The 16,309-nt window shown below is 45.7% G+C and overlaps 1 protein-coding gene across 3 annotated transcripts in view; it reads right to left on the reverse strand.

Moving 5' to 3' along the window:
* NTMT2 (N-terminal Xaa-Pro-Lys N-methyltransferase 2) overlaps window positions 1–10,633 on the reverse strand; it is a 690,813-nt gene extending 680,180 nt beyond the window's left edge. The window contains exon 1 of one of the 3 annotated variants that reach the window (XM_078686827.1): window positions 10,358–10,633. In XM_078686827.1, the coding sequence (XP_078542953.1) occupies window positions 10,358–10,511 (154 nt within the window). In that variant the 5' untranslated portion in view covers window positions 10,512–10,633. The remainder of the gene's footprint in view (window positions 1–10,357) is intronic. The other 2 variants (XM_078686836.1, XM_078686844.1) reach the window with 2 other exon arrangements.
* Between the last annotated feature and the right edge of the window lie 5,676 nt (window positions 10,634–16,309).

Consider the following 16,309-nt stretch of genomic DNA (forward strand, 5'->3'; position numbering starts at 1 on the left):
CCTGACATTTTGGACATAGGGCATTTGAGCCCTCTGAGAAGGCCAGTTGGCCAGGGTGACTATGTGAGGTTGATAGGGCTCCAGGCCCTAATGTGATTTATGTGCTTTTGCTTAATGTGTTTATGCTTGGGAGGTTGTTGTCTAATGCGGTTGGGCTTATGAGGCTTTGGCATAATGGATTTCTGCTGGTGAGGTTATGGTATAATGTGTTTATGCTTATGAGATTGGCGCAAAATGTATTTCACGCCTAATGTGATGCTGATTACATGATAGGATTTATGTTGTAGCATATGATGCTGAGTACAGTGTTTTGCCAGTAGTTACTGGTTGTGTTCTACATTTACTGCTTGTGCTTGTGATGGTTCTGACAGTGGCCCAATTTCTCTGTCATCTGTATATAATCCCCTGTAAATACTACCTAGTGCCAGTTGGCCCCGTGTATATTGTGTGATTACTATTCTAATGTGTTTATGATAATATAAAAGCTATTTTTGATATATCCTTGTGTGGAGTTCCTTCTGTAGCGTGCCTAGTGTTTTGCTGCTTGTTTGTGTGTTGCGCAAAAGCTTTACACTTTGCCTCTGGGATAAGCCTAACTGCTCGTGACAAGCTACCAAGGGGGTGAGCAGGGGTTATCTTGAGCGGGGAACTCCCTTGCCCCGACTAGAGTGGTGGCTTAGGCACAAACCCTAGCCAACCAGAAATCCTATTTCTAACACAGCCGTAAAATAAAAAGTTCCAATAGACAAACAATCTTATGGTTACTTTAAATAAGGACAAACAGTCCATCCAGAGACATTGTCATTTTAGTGACACTGTGTTGAAAATACATAGAAATGCTCAAATAGAAAATACTTTGCAGTGATTTTTCCTTAACATACACCATGTTTAAACTAATTACAAATCAAACATTTTGCAGGTTTTGTTTCTCACCATAAACCGTATTGAAATAAAATAAATACAAACAAAGAGTCAGGGCTTCTTTTCTAGCATACACTGTGTTGAGAAATGAAAATACAGGAAAAAATGCAAAAGTTGCTCTGTAATTACGATCGAAATAACTGTTAACAAATTAACATCCCTATAATAGGAAAGTTAAAACAAACCCTAACGAGGGGTCAGTACATTTACCCGTGCGCAAGATCTCTCACCCTTCTTCTCCATTGAACGGGCGCATAGGGTCCCGACCCGAAGACCTCGCTCGGGTGCCCCCCCCCCGACCATTCCTCCTGAAATTGCTTCACTATCGTGACAGGGATCCAATACTACGTGCAGCCAGACACGCCAAGACACTCAAAGTGGAGGATAAACAGGTGATGCTGTTCCCGGACTACTCGCAAGCAGTACAGCGAGAACGCGCCACATTCCTAGCAGTGAAACGCACCCTCCGCACCCATAACATTCAATATGCATTGCTGTTCCCGGCTCGCCTGAAGATCATCTACAAAGAATCTACACACTTCTTCGATACTTCGGCGGAAGCAGGAGACTGGGTGGAACGACACATCGGAGATCTCACTGCCGCACCAGCTTCACAGAACCACCAATCCCGTATAGGGCGACGACGGCAACATAAACGAGTGGCCCTGACACAACTCCACCGGCCCTCGGTTCCCACCGCTAGAAACTCCCCTGGTCTGGAACAGATAATCGCCGAACGTAGGAGGGCTCTGCGGGCGGCATCGGAGGCCAGACGAGCGGGCGGAGGCTCGGACGAAGATAGAGGCCCGCACATCTTCTCATCTGAGGAAGAACTCAGCGAGACACATACCTCCCGCGAGGGCTCCTTGACGCCACCCCTGGTGACCCCACAAACGGCGGACACTCTGATATGACGGATTGCGATTGAACGATTGGCTCCGAACAAAACGCCTCAGGTTGGCAGGACTTCTGCAGTACCACTGGTCGGTCATGAACTGTGACCGCGGCGACAGGCATCATTCCCCCCTTCCCCTTTTCTTTTTTGCAGCTTGATATGGGCAGCGACAGCACCGATCGCTGGTGGTGATACGCTAACACCCCCCACTGTAACGAACTAGAGACACTGCAAGATGCACAGTTTGGACGTATTGTCTTGTACAATAGGCCCTGTTAGTTGGGACGGTTCCTCGAGCACAGTTACAATGTTTCCCTTGTTACCCTACTTTCCTATGTTCCTCGGGGGGACACTGACGAGGATGAAACGAGCGATGGGGCAGGTGAGAACACGGATGGGAAGTACAGAGACGATAACTAACGACACTCATGACAGCGAAGGTTCCTAACACTGACTTTACTCTGCTTACACTGAATGTACGGGGTAGGCACACGGCAAGTAAGCGATACGCAGTGTACGCCTATATAAAAAGACAACAGGCACACATAGCTCTCCTACAGGAGACCCACCTGACAGCGGCGGAGGTTGCGCGTCTACAAAGAAAGTGGAGGGGTACTTTATGCGCCACAGGGTACTCAGCGTTCGCTAGAGGAGCGCTAGTATGGATTAGGCCAGGCACCCCCTTTCAGGAGCAAGTGCGTTACGCAGACAAAGAAGGCCGTTTTGCGATGATAGGGGGTCTGCTGGATGGACAATCGGTGCTGATAGGTAGCATATACGCCCCGAATGTAGAGCAGGCCACCTTCTGGGACCGTCTCACGGGAACACTATCCCAACACACACTTCTCCCCTGGATCCTAGGCGGGGACTACAACTGCATCTTGGACACTAGTCTAGATAGATCCCGCCCCCCGCCGGCACATTCACCAATCTATAAACAGACAGACCTCTTTAAAAGATGGGTGGAACACTGGTCACTTGTAGATGTGTGGAGGGCGCGCCATACTGACACCAGGCTTTACTCCTTCCGCTCGATTCCTCATGACTTATGCGTCCGTCTGGACCGCTTCTTATGCTCCGCGACCATACTCCCCAAAGTACGGCATACAGATTATCTGGGCAGGGTCCTTTCGGACCATGACGCACATATCCTGACCATTACATGGAAACCGCCTCACCCCCCTATACCCACATGGAAACTACCACGTGAGTGCCTCACGGATCCGGTGTTCAAACAAGAACATGGAGACCATATTCGTGATCACTTTACACAGAACAGGGGAACAGCTTCCTCGAGATCACTGGAATGGGATGCCCATAAGGTAGTAGCGAGGGGATACTGCATACAGGTGGTAGTGGGAGTACGCAAAACACTTGAGGGAGCGCTACACACCGCAGAACAGACCCTAGCAGATCTCACCAAAAAAGGGGACACGGGGGAGGCCACCATTGAGCAACTGGCCGAGGCAAAGACGGCCTATGCTATGACCCTGAGGAACCTCAGTAAGTATAACTTCCGGTTATATGCCGCCAAGATGCACCGTGAGGGCAACAGAGGAGGAACACTCTTGGCGTGGCTGGCTAAACAAGATCTGGAAATGAAACCGATTACCGAAATTAGGGATCAGGCGGGTAGACTCAGACAGTCGCAATCTGACATACTAACAGTTTTTCACACCTATCACGCCTCGGTTTATCGCTCATCGTGCCAGGAAGATCCACACACGGTTGATGCATTCATACACCCGCAGATCCCATCGGCGGATCACAAACAGCTAGATAACAAGGTGACGGCCGCGGAGGTCAAGCAAGCGATTAGAGAGGTGGCCCATAACAAAGCCCCGGGTGTGGACGGCTTTCCTCTTGAATATTATAGCGCATTCTCGGTCCAATTGGTTCCACATATGGTTACCATGTACAATGAGTCCCTTGACAGAGGTGAGTTGCCGAGATCCTTGAGGGAATCGGTGATAGTTACATTCCTGAAGCCGCATAGGGACCCCACTGCCCCCTCTTCTTACAGGCCCATTACACTGCTTAATGCGGACTGCAAAATATTGGGCAAAATACTGGCTGATAGAGTGGCTCAAATTTTACCCCCGCTGGTCCATCCGGATCAGTGCGGTTTTGTGCCGCGGCGTAACACGTCGCAGAACATACGCCGATTATTCCATATACAGGACACCGCGGGAGGCCGGTTCCCCAATGCTGCTTGCCTAATTTTAGACCTTGAAAAGGCGTTTGACACCCTGCTGTGGCCCTATTTATTCGCAATCCTCCAGAAACTCAACATGGGACCGAGGATACTTGCATACATTAGACTCCTCTATACCAACCTTACCACCCGAGTCAGACTAGGCAAATACATATCCCCGGGGTTTGCAGTGGAACGAGGGACCAGACAGGGGTGCCCGCTGTCTCCCCTGCTTTTTGCCCTGGCGGTGGAGCCCCTGGCGATACGCCTGAGACTAGAGGGTGCGGACTGGGGACTTCCGCTTGCAGGCACAACACACTGTGTCTCGCTATACGCGGATGATCTCCTCATATACATTCGCGATGCCACCCAAGACTTAACAAGTATCTGGGACACGCTGGGAGATTTCACGACGGCGTCAGGTCTCAAGGTGAATTGGGATAAATCCACGCTCTACCCACTAAGTCCCCATTTAGCCCCATTCGAGGTACGGATTGGATCACAATCACTTGCGTGGAATGGAGACGCCCCTAGATATCTGGGAGTATGCCTGTACCATACCCCGGAAGATCTATATGAAGGGAACCACCGTAAGACGCTAGCGGGGCTTAGAACTGCGGTAGGGTTTTGGAAAACATTACCCCTTGCTCCAATAGGACGAGTGGCCATCGCGAAAATGATCATGGTCCCCCGCCTGCTATATCATTTCACTAACCTCCCGGTGATCCCGCTGCGCTCCTTTTTCAAAGAATTAGATCGCCTTCTCACAGAGTTGATCTGGGGAGGCGGCAGACACAGAGTAGCATTAACAACACTCTATCTGCCCACGACATAGGGTGGTCTAGGTGCCCCGGCCTTTGAGGCATACTTTTTGGCAGCACAATTACAGTGGCTCTCGTATTGGACGGCGGGGCGGCACATGGGGGAATCGGTCACTGCGGAGGGCCCCACGCCATTGCCAGCACTGCATAGACTGTTGCTTCCTGGAACCAAGCCGATACGCTCCCGGTCGCGCCTGGTTTCCATAGCTCGCACCTGCATGATGAGAGTGCACCGTCTGTCGAAGGACACGCCCCTCTATTCCCTCCTACTACCACTGGTGGGGTTCCCCAGAGGGGACGCGTACTACACGGAGGGCTCCCTACGCACTTGGACGGAGCTAGCAGTTACGGAAATGGAGTCCATGTATGAAGACGGGCACCTTAAGACATTTGCTCAAATGATGGAGCAGTATGACCTCCCACCCAGGCAGTTCCTGCTCCATAAGCAGCTCGTGGACAGCAGTAGACGGTATTGGAGTCCCGACGTAGAGGAGCCCCCAACACATCCAGTGATTCATACTATCTTACACATGGGGATGGGTTGTCATCTAGTCACTTGGCTCTATAAAGTGGTACGTACACTGGTCCTCCCGACATTGCAGCCGTTACGCCAGAAATGGGAGACAGACATAGGAAGGGTGGTACACGACAAGGAATGGGACACTGCCTTAGAATACCCCAAGAAGGTCTCCAGAAATGCACGATTTCGAAATATACAATTTAATATCCTTCATGGGGCGTACCTCACACCACATCGTCTTCAACAATTCTACCCTGACATGCAATTTACATGCCCCCGCTGCCACGCTCCTACGGCGGACTTTAGACACATGTTCTGGGACTGCCCAACCATACAAGGGTACTGGGATAGAGGACACCGAACATTGAAGGACACGACACAGGTCACAAATATGACGACATGGGAGGCTTGTGCTCTGGGGATATTCCGAAGGAAAAAAACTGAGAAGATACCATGCCGTTTTATGTCCTTAGCAATCTTGTTGGCGAAAAGGGGGATAGCCATGCACTGGAGATCCCCAACGGGCCCACCAGAGGCAGCCTGGATAGGGGCGGTAAAAAAGTGGGGGAAGGCAGAGGAAGAAACGCTTCGGGAGGAAGAACTGAAAGGAACCCGTAAACACCCTATTTCCTTAGAATGGGTGCAGTTGCTTCACACCTTCACATACGAGACGGACCCCCCCCCGAGCCCCCACCTGATGGCCAACCCCAAACTCAACCACCCTCTTCGGTCCCACTCACTGCGGGACACATCTGAGGGCCACCAGACACCCGGGAGCATGCCGGTTCGGGAGCTAACCCTAGACTACCCCCTAGCTCACACCACGTTCGGAACAGTATTTGTGTAGCTACTCCCCCCCTCATGCGTTCTGGCGCAGCACCTATGCCCCGTCGAGCTCCTACACCTATCCGAACCACATAAATCCGATAGAACCATAGTCAGAACCCCCCCCCGACACCCCACTCCCCCAGTTGCTGATTCCCCACAGTTGAGAATCGTTGAATAATAGACCGGCAGACAGCCCGGGCGCAGTTATATACTGAACACACACATAGCATTGATAGTTCCGAAGAGAATCGGGGATACACCTACATCACTGGCCCCACCTCAGATGCCGGTAGTACTACCTCACAATCGCCTGAGAGTTACTATTGGAACAGGACCGACGATGCGGTAGGAAACACATGCATAGCCGTTTACTGGCGGGTGACACACTGACACCTCTCCGATGCATCATGATGTCTTTGCGATGAGTCACATACTGAGCACACAAGGCTTTGACACATGAAAAGAGAAAACCTGTGGTCACAAGACATGCAATTTTACCTATCTGATGTGCAACTGTGGTAATGTATTGTGATTATTGTCTATTCTTCTTTTTTGTTATGTGATGATTCAGACCCAATAAACAAATTTAAAAAAAAAAAAAAAACCTGACAAGGTAACCATAAGAGGAAACAAAAATTTAGAAGTCGCACTGTAGTTGCGACCGGGGTCATTGTTAACAGATGCTAGTCCCTGTAAAAAGAAAACAAAGACAAAAGAGGGGCCCTCACCGTGACAAAACTAATTAAAAATAAATGTGCACGTTTTATTTCTCCTTAGTCGGGATGTTTGGGATAACTGTTACCACATGCACGTCCCTCTGATAAAAAAGGGGGAAAAAACCCGGACAAAGCCAACAAAGACGGAAAAGAAATGCTTTGCGAGTTTGCAGGATTTTGAACTAACACACAATGTTTAAAATTATTACGTAGAAAATGCTCCGAGAGCGTTCTTAAGTTGAAAACAAAAAACTGGATTTTTTTTTTAGCATGGGCAAACAAAGCCCGACAAAGTAAACATTAAAAAAAAAGAAAAATGTACAAGTCGCACTGTAGTCGCGATCTGATCGGGATAATTGTTACCGGATGCACGACCCCATCAACTGAAAGAAAAGATAAACACGGGCCATCACACGCTACACAATGTGATGGCCAAACAACATAGTCACTAAGTGAAATCGCCACAAGCACACAAGGGAGGGACAGTTGATAAACAACACCAATAAAAAGCCTACATTTCTTAATGGCAAAAGCAACAGCCAACAGAAACCACTTAAAGTTTTAAAACACATAGAATACAATACAACAGGTCTTTCAGACAGCGCAAGCGCTGTTGAGGCTCGATCTAAACAGTTTAAATGAAGCATACACAAAGTATGTGCTTTGCTGGGCCTGTGCAGACATAAAAAATAAACGCAATTAGTAACACATTCTCTTACCTACTCTGTTAGTCAAGCTTTGTGGCACAGCCTTATCTGATATGCAGCTGCAGGGGTCAGGAAAGGTGAATAGGGATAAACAAACTTATTGTGTCCCCTTCGCCTATTGTTCCTGCACGATACAGCCCACCTTTCTAAAGGAGTTGTGTGATTGGGGATGAATTTGAGAAAGAGCCCAGGCCAAATCACTCTACTCCAAGAACAGGAAGGAAAACACATTTAGGAGTAACGTTTTAAATTAAAGATGCAATTTTGTATTGGTGTTTGCGCCGTCACTGCGAGGGCCAAGGCTCATGTTTGGGTGGGCCAGACTCATGCTTGGGTAGGCCTGACCCTTCTGCACCACCCCACCCCCCTAGAATCGAATCGGGCATGCAGTGGGATAGCACTTGCGACCTAAGTCTAGAATGAGGGTGGCGGAGTGAGCTAAAGAACGGTGATGGATTAAACCCAGATCAGTTGACTGGGGGTGAGTGTTTGTATTGTCAACGCTCCGTCCATCACCACCTTTGGTTTTTCTTTGTTCGCCCTAAGTTGGCAGGGTATGCTCAGACGTGAGTCCCTTGCTCACTTTGCCACTGGAGTCAAGCAAGCCCGGCTGAAGACGGCTGTAATGCCAGAAACCGGTCCTGGGAAGCTTGATTCCGGTCCAGGGAAGACATGGCTTGGCAGTTCGGGCTGGACTGTTCCCATGAGGCACAGGGTCAGACTGATTTGCATATGGCCATGTCTGAACTGGGGTGGCGGAGTGAGCTAAAGAACGGTGATGGATTAAACCCAGATCAGTTGACTGGGGGTTAGTGTTTGTATTGTCAAAGCTCCGTCCATCACCACCTTTGGTTTTTCTAAGTCTAGAATGAGCTCATAACGGCTACCTTGTACGGAGATTTAATTGTAATTAGGTGTCAATTATAACGTTCGGTGTCATAACCGTATCTGCTACGTACAAATATGAGAGGCAAGCTTTCAAGTGCTAAGTGAGTTATAAAAAGCAACAATTAACTCGGAGTCAATCCAACTTTGTAAATAGCTGCTGCAAGGGAGAGCTGTGATCATACGTGAAAGCACACCCGATTCTCGCATTACATGTTAATGAGCCAGCTGTTGAGTTGAGCTGGTCCTTAAGTTACTGATATCACACTCATAATTCGGCACATAGCCATGTTAGAAAAAAAGTGAAGCTAAATCAGTGAAGCTAAATATCTTAAGGCGTCATATTTCAACACAAAGTATGCAAAACTTAACAGAGGATTCACAGAGGAGTAAATGTGAATTACACCGTTGCAAGCACTAATAAACAAGTGGACCTTATTCCCAAAGTATGAAAAGGCACGAAAGCATGTCATTCATACGAACGCACAGCCTGCTCACTCATATATAGACTATGGGCCTCAATAAGAGCGGCCACTTGATTCATTGGAACTAATATGAAACCCCGGTAACACCCTGGATCTGTTTAGTTTCATCCAGAGATTTCGGTGACTATAAGCTGTCCGGGCTACAATGACGGACTAAGAAAGTAGTTGTGCTTTTCAGCTCCCAGGGTTTGCGTCGGGGAGAGGGAAACCCAGGAAGATGTGATAAACGCCCGCTTAATCTGCTCTTAGTGATGACTCGCAATCATTTGTCACGGCACTTCTCACACTTTTCAGCACATCGACGTTACACCTAAAAGAAACAGGTGTAAAAGATACAAAAAAGTGGGCAACTGTACTATTTGCTACAGTTTTTACAATGGAGGTTTAATAACGGGAGAGACGTGAGGGGAACAGAAATGTGAAATCTAAGCGCATACTACACAATAGCACAAGCTGGCATTCGAGAGCATTTTTCCAGGAATAACTTTCACTTGAACCTTAATCTTATGGCTGCATGAGTTGCTATCCAGAAGTCAGGTTTGTGAATCAGACAAATCTCTGTAGAGTATGACAATGTGTACGTGTGACTGCCCTTGATATAACAATTTATACCCGTGTTTGTGAAGCACAGTGTTACAGGTCAGGAGCTCATGTCACAAAGTCTTCTGGCTCAGGCAGCAAGCATTGTGATGTAGAGGTCACCCATTAACAAAATAGTACAAAAGAGCAGTGATGTTAGTTTTGCATTACTTGTGAGAAGTGACTACAGTGGTTTAATAAGGAAGTCTGGCGCAGCTTTTACAGTGGAATGCACGCTCGTGGTATATTATTTTATTAGAAATCTTGCAAGAACAGTACAAGTATTACGAATGTGTTTGCTCTGTATATGAAAAAAATGTATTTTCAATAAAAATATTTTGAAATAAAAAAAAAAATAATAATACTAGATGCTCAAAATTACAGGTATAAAAAGAATATTGTAGTGTGGTAAGGCTGAATGATTAATGAAATTCTAGCACCTGTTCAAAATCTAGTGAAGTGATACTCAAAGTAGGGCCCAGTGGCCGCATGCGGCCCTCCTGGCTTTACATGCGGCACCCTGGGCAGCAGTTACTCGACTCAGCACTATATGCAGCAAACACTTATTTAAAGGTCAATTGCAGTTAGGGAAAGGAAATAACTAGGCCGGTAACTTTAGGAATACTTCATTTTTAAAAGACAGCTTCAAGATATACATACGTTGTTTCCCCTACTCCCTCTTTACACCCCCGCTGGCATCAGTGCGGCCCTCGGTCACACCGTAGACTAAACTTTGCGGCCCGGGAAAATGTTTGCGAGTACCCATGATCTGGTGTATATATTATTTGAAGAAAAGCAGAACTCACCTAATGGCTCCCGTTCCAAAAGATAGAGATAACTCTCAAAGAAGTCGTTCCTGAGGGCCTGGTGCAGGATGAAGGACATGCTGTGCCGGCATAGCTTCTCGTCTGTTTTCTGCCAGCGAGACCTGAACGCCAAATGCGCCCCCAAAAACTCCATGTTTTTGTAATCTGCTTTAAAGGCAACAGAGGAGCTTTGAAGGTGAGCGCGGTGACCGACGGTGAGATTTTAAGAGTTGGGAGCACCGTGCCGTCTAATCGCAGGGGAAGCTGCTGGCATTTGCTCAGAATATTCACAGGAGTATGATCTTTCAGGCACCACGTGCTGTGTGGGAGAACGCAAACTATAACAACGTAGGCCGCCGAGAACTGCTGAGCAAGGGTAAACGTATATCTGGTCAAAGGAGATTTCATGTTGTGAAAACGGCTCTATTTTAAGTTATAGTGGCAGGGAGAAGCAGCGGGGAAACGAAACCCTGACATGCCCTTACATATAGGCGCTTGAAGTAGGTGCGCGGGGGTGCTGTAGCACCAAAATAACCTCCGAAAGGTGAATGAGAATTAACGATGATGATTCTTTTTCTTTTCATATTTGCTATGTACTCAAAGACAGATGTCAAATGTCAGTCTAGCCTTCTAAATAATTGCTGCTTATTAATTTTACCCGGAGACTAGTATTCATTTTTTTGAATCTCTGCAAGTTTATCCTCATATGTATGAAGGCATTTTGCATTTCCTAACGGTGCAAATCATAATTGTGGGCCATTAGGAAATGTAAAATGCCATTTCGGTATGTACGGAAGGCATTTGTGGTGGTGTAAAATGCAATTTCGATCTAATAGAAATCACATTTTGGAAATTGCTAAATAGGAAATTATTAATATGGCTTTCCAAATAGCGAATCGCTAACCGCATGAACAAAGGAATTCCTAATTGAGGATAGTCGCAAAATGGCCATTTAGGAAATGCAGTTACCATCAATCTGGTGGTAATCAGGTGAAAACTATAAAAAGGCTCCTAAATGCATCTGGCTCTTTCAGAAAGGAGGCCCTCTAATATTTTGGCGAGGAGGATGAGAATTCTGGCACAAAAGAGGAGAAGACAGAAAAGGATATTTAGGATGATGGTGTCATGCATGCTATGATATGCATTCAGTATGTGGCAGGGGCGGGGCACATTTGGGTTCAAACAAGAGGTGCAGTGGTCGAAGTGGGAAAAAAAAGTAGGGGAACTGTGGGTGGAAAATGACGATTCTCCAATTAGCATGCAGAGAGAATCTTGATTTCATTAAAGACAACGGAGACTGACATTATGCAATAACTTTTATTGCTGCCCAAGATATGCAGCCCTTTAAAGTGCAACAATTACATCATAAGCAAAACATTCCACAGAGTAATACAAGTGCCATAGCAACCAAGTAGCTTCCTCTTAGAGCTGCGAAGGAAAGGGCTGTAGTTTCAAGATCTTCCATTAAAAAAGATTTATAAAGAAGCCGAATCTGAAAAGGAAAAGGTAAAAGGAGTAAAACTTGTCTTGGAAGGTAGAAAAGAATACATGTAAAAGACATAATAATCAAACAATCAAAGATATATAAGATATATTAAATAAAACATCCACCAGGGAGTGGTGGGAGGGATAATATCAGCCTCCGTTGTCTTTAATGAAATCAAGATTCTCTCTGCATGCTAATTGGAGAATCGTCATTTCATTACAAGACCAGAGGCTACATTATGCAAGTTCAAAGCTTCTTAATGCAACATTGCTTACATGTTCGACAGGTTTAAGGTAAAATTTAACAAAAGTTGAGGCATTAGACCAATCTGCTGCTTTCAGGATATCAGAAAGGGATCCCCCACCCCAAAATACTTTGCTTGCCATAGCGCCACGAGAGGAGTGTGTGCCAAACTTAGATAAATCTATTCCAGCCTCAAACATAACAGTTCTTACCCACCTGGCAATTGTCGCGGAAGAGACCGCCTTATAAGGTTTGATAAAAGAAATTAACAATTGATTATCACTACGAGGTCTAAAAATACTCATTTTCTGATCATATGCTTTCATACAACTTACGACACACAGTTTTGGAGAATCTAAAAAATAAGGATAAAATATGTTCTCAGACATGGTCTTGGTTCTCTTCCATATCTCGAATAATACTCCATCAGGAGAATAAAATCTATTACATATTTCTAAAGTTTTAACATCAGATACTCTCCTGAAAGAGATTAAACAAAGTAAAGTAGCTAGTTTAATGGACAATTGTTTTCTTGTAAGGAAACAATTGTCCGGCCAGGATGAAAAAAGGTCAAAAATAACATTAACGTTCCACATGGAACTATATTTGGGTTTAGGAGGACGTTTCAGTCTTATACCTTTCATTACCCTACGAATCAAAGGATCGGTACCAATAGAAAAGTCGTTTAACAAGGAATGACCTGCAGAAATTGCTGATCTATAGCAATTAACTGTTCTATAACAAAGGCCTGAATTAAAAAGGTCCGCTAAAAAGTTAGCAACATCCACTACAGGTGCCTCCACGGGATCCAAATTCCGTTCCATGCACCAACTACACCATCTTTTCCAAGCACTGGTATATCTTCTCCTTGTTCCGGGAGCCCATGATTCATCCAAAAGGCTCTTAGCCTGCCCTGAAAGGCCTGAGTATCTTGTAGAACCCCTGAAATCTTCCAGACAAGAAGGTTCATGTTTCCTTCTAAGAGAAGAGGATGAAAGTCTCCTTCTAGACCCAGAAGGAGATCCAAATTCCCTGGAATAAAACAAGGAACTTCCATCGCCAATTCCATCACACCTGGGAACCAAATTTGGGAATTCCAAAAGGGAGTAATCAGAACAATCCAGCATCGTTCTGAACGAACTTTCAGAAGGACTCTCTGGATTAGAGCGAAAGGAGGGAAGGCATAACAACTGAGAGTGTTCTAAGGTTGGAGAAGAGCGTCCACTGCCAAAGCAAATGGGTCTGGTCTCCAGCTGAAATAACGATCTATTTGAAAGGTGAGTCTGCTGGCAAAGAGATCTACTTCGAATGGACCACATAAGTCCTGAATTTTCTTGAAAATCAGAGGATTCAACTTCCAATCGCTTGCGTCTCTCAGGAACCTTGAGTTCCAATCTGCCCTGGTATTTAGATGGCCCGGAAGGAATTCCGCCCTCAACGTAATTTTCTGGTTCTAGCAGAAATACCACATTTTCTTGGCTAGATCTGCCAATAGAATAGACTTCGCTCCTCCCAAACGGTTGATGTAGGAGACGGCTGTAAAATTGTCTAATTTGATCAAGACTACACTGTTCTTCAAAATTGATTTGAAACTCATAAGAGCATTCAGGCTCGCCATCATCTCTAAACAATTTATGTGTAAAGATAGTTCCTCTTGGGACCATTTCCGACCTGTTTCCAAATTTCCCAATCTGGCACCCCAGCCGAAATTGCTCGCGTCGGATTCCAAAATGTGGTCCGGCGTATTCCCGAATATGGCTTTTCCGTTCCAACTGTCTAGGTTGTTCCGCCACCAAAGAAGATCGGCTCGAGCTTCCGGAGATAAGGGAATGTGGTCTGAATACCAAAGACCTTTCTTCAGGCCCGTGGATTTCAACCTCTGAAGGGCTCTGTAGTGAAGCGGTCCTGGAGAGATCGCTTGGATGGATGACGATAAGAGACCCACTACTCTTGCTAATTCCCTTAAACTCACCAAATCTTTTGATAAAACATAGGAGACCTCCTTCTTTATTTTTGCCAATTTCTTCAAAGGAAGTTGGAGTTGGGCCAAAGACGTGTTTACTTGAAAACCTAGAAATTCTAGATTTTGCGAAGGAGTCATGACTGATTTTTCTACATTGATAATGAAGCCTAAAGACTCCAGAAGATCCACAGTCCACCTCATATGGAGAAGGAGTTCCTCCTGATTTTGGGACATCAATAAGATATTGTCTAGATATATAATCAAACGAACTCCTCTTCTCCTTAGAGATGCAACAACCGGCCTCAGTATCTTGGTGAAACACCAAGGAGCTGAAGAAAGGCCGAAAGGAAGACATCGAAATTGGTAGGTTACACCTTTCCATACAAACCTCAGATATTTTTAAGATTCCGTATCCATAGGGACAGTAAAGTAAGCGTCTTTCAGGTCTAGCTTTATGAGCCAATCTTTCTCCTGGAGAATATCTCTCAAAAGATGGATACCTTCCATCTTGAAGTGTCTGTACACAAGGAAGGAGTTCAAAAGCCTTAGATTTATTACGGGGCGCCAACCTTTGTCTTTTTTCTTTACGAGGAAAATTGTGCTCACAAAGCCGGGGCCAGCCTTGGAAACAATGAAAATTGCCCCTTTTTCCAGCATCTGACGAATCTCCTCGTCTACTAGGGTTGATTGATCTTGGTCTAGAATTAATTCTCTGGGGAGGTCTGGTGAGGAATAGAAACAAAATCTATTTTGAAACCTTTCACTGTTTCTAGAACCCATGCATCGTTTGTTATTGATAGCCAGTTTTGGCTGAAAGTAGCAAGTCTTCCCCCTACCTTTGGAAGGAAAGAACCAAAAAGAGGGGTTGTTACCTTGATTTCCTTGACCTTGGAATTTTGCACGGTTGTTTCCACCTCCACGATTGCGGTAGTTGCGTCCTCTCTGAGGGAAAAAGGAATTGTTCCCTCTGAAGTATCTTCCACGTTGGTTCTGATGATAGAAGGACCTGTTGTAGCCTCGGCTGACAGATGGCCCTCCTCTGTCAGCCCTTCCAAAAATTTGTCTGCCTCCAAACATCCTTCTCATGTTACTTTTAGCTCTGCTAAAAGCAGAGAAGGTAGATACGTATTTACCAACAACTTTAATAAAAGATTCTCCGAAGAGGAGTCCATTAGGGTCTCCCTCAACATCTTTATTGGCTAGGTCCCCCAATTTGGGGTTCATCCGAATCAGGATTCCTCTACGCCTTTCGGACGTGAGGCTAGCATTGGCATTTCCAAGGAGGCATAAGGCACGTTGACTCCAGCCTCTCAAGAGTTCGGTATCAACCGGAATACCATTAATAGAGGATTCCTCAGCAAGGTCTAGAATTCTTGCAGAGGACCTAACGTGTCTAGCAGTTTATCTTGACACTGTTTAAGACAGCGTTCAATACTTTTACGAGGGTCTCTTCCAGTTTTAAAAAGAAAGGTCAATAACTCAGGGTCTAGTATAGGGGTCAAGCCTGCTTTGTTGTCAAGGAAGGGTCTAGGGCATTCCGATTTCATTAGGTTCCGTGAGTCTCTCTCAAGGGGCTTCCTGATCCAAAGTTTAATAAATGTAGCTACGTGGTCAAGGGGCCACCAGTCGGAACCTCTAGGGTGAGTAATATTTGAAGGGTTAAACATCTCCGCCCCAGAGGGGTCTTTAATAGAGCATGAGGTGGAGGGTTGGGTCAAATCATCACCCAATAAATCGTCAAGTTTTTCTGGTGGATCAAAAATGTACTCATCAGCATCAAAATCATCAGTAGGGGACAAATATTCGTCATCATCATCACAAAGGATGACGTCTCTTGTGCCGCAAGGGACACCATGTCTAGTTGTGCCGTGAAGGACATCTGTAGTCTTTGCGCCATTAAGGACGCCTGATCTATTTGTGCCGCTTGGGACACCTTGCTCATTTGTACCGCGTGGGTTACCACTATTTTCAAGATGTTTGGACTTTTTTAAGACCTTTCCGCCTTTGGTGGGAAGAGGGTCTTCCTCATCTGAAGAAACTGAGTTCTCCCGAGGAGTATCTCTCTTTCTTTTAGATAATGCCGCCTCAACTGCCTCCTTTAGGGAGGATTTAAGTTGTTTTTCAAAGAGATTCATAAGGGAATTCTCTGTGAGAGGGCCTTCACAGGCTTCATTAGTTTTTTCAGCCATTTCCAAAAAAGTTTTAAATGGAAGGTAAAAGATATATATACCTTTTAACGGTGATATTAATCGTTAGGCAG

The sequence above is a fragment of the Lissotriton helveticus genome, chromosome 1_1 (assembly GCF_964261635.1).
Source record: "Lissotriton helveticus chromosome 1_1, aLisHel1.1, whole genome shotgun sequence".
NCBI classification, from domain to species: domain Eukaryota; kingdom Metazoa; phylum Chordata; class Amphibia; order Caudata; family Salamandridae; genus Lissotriton; species Lissotriton helveticus.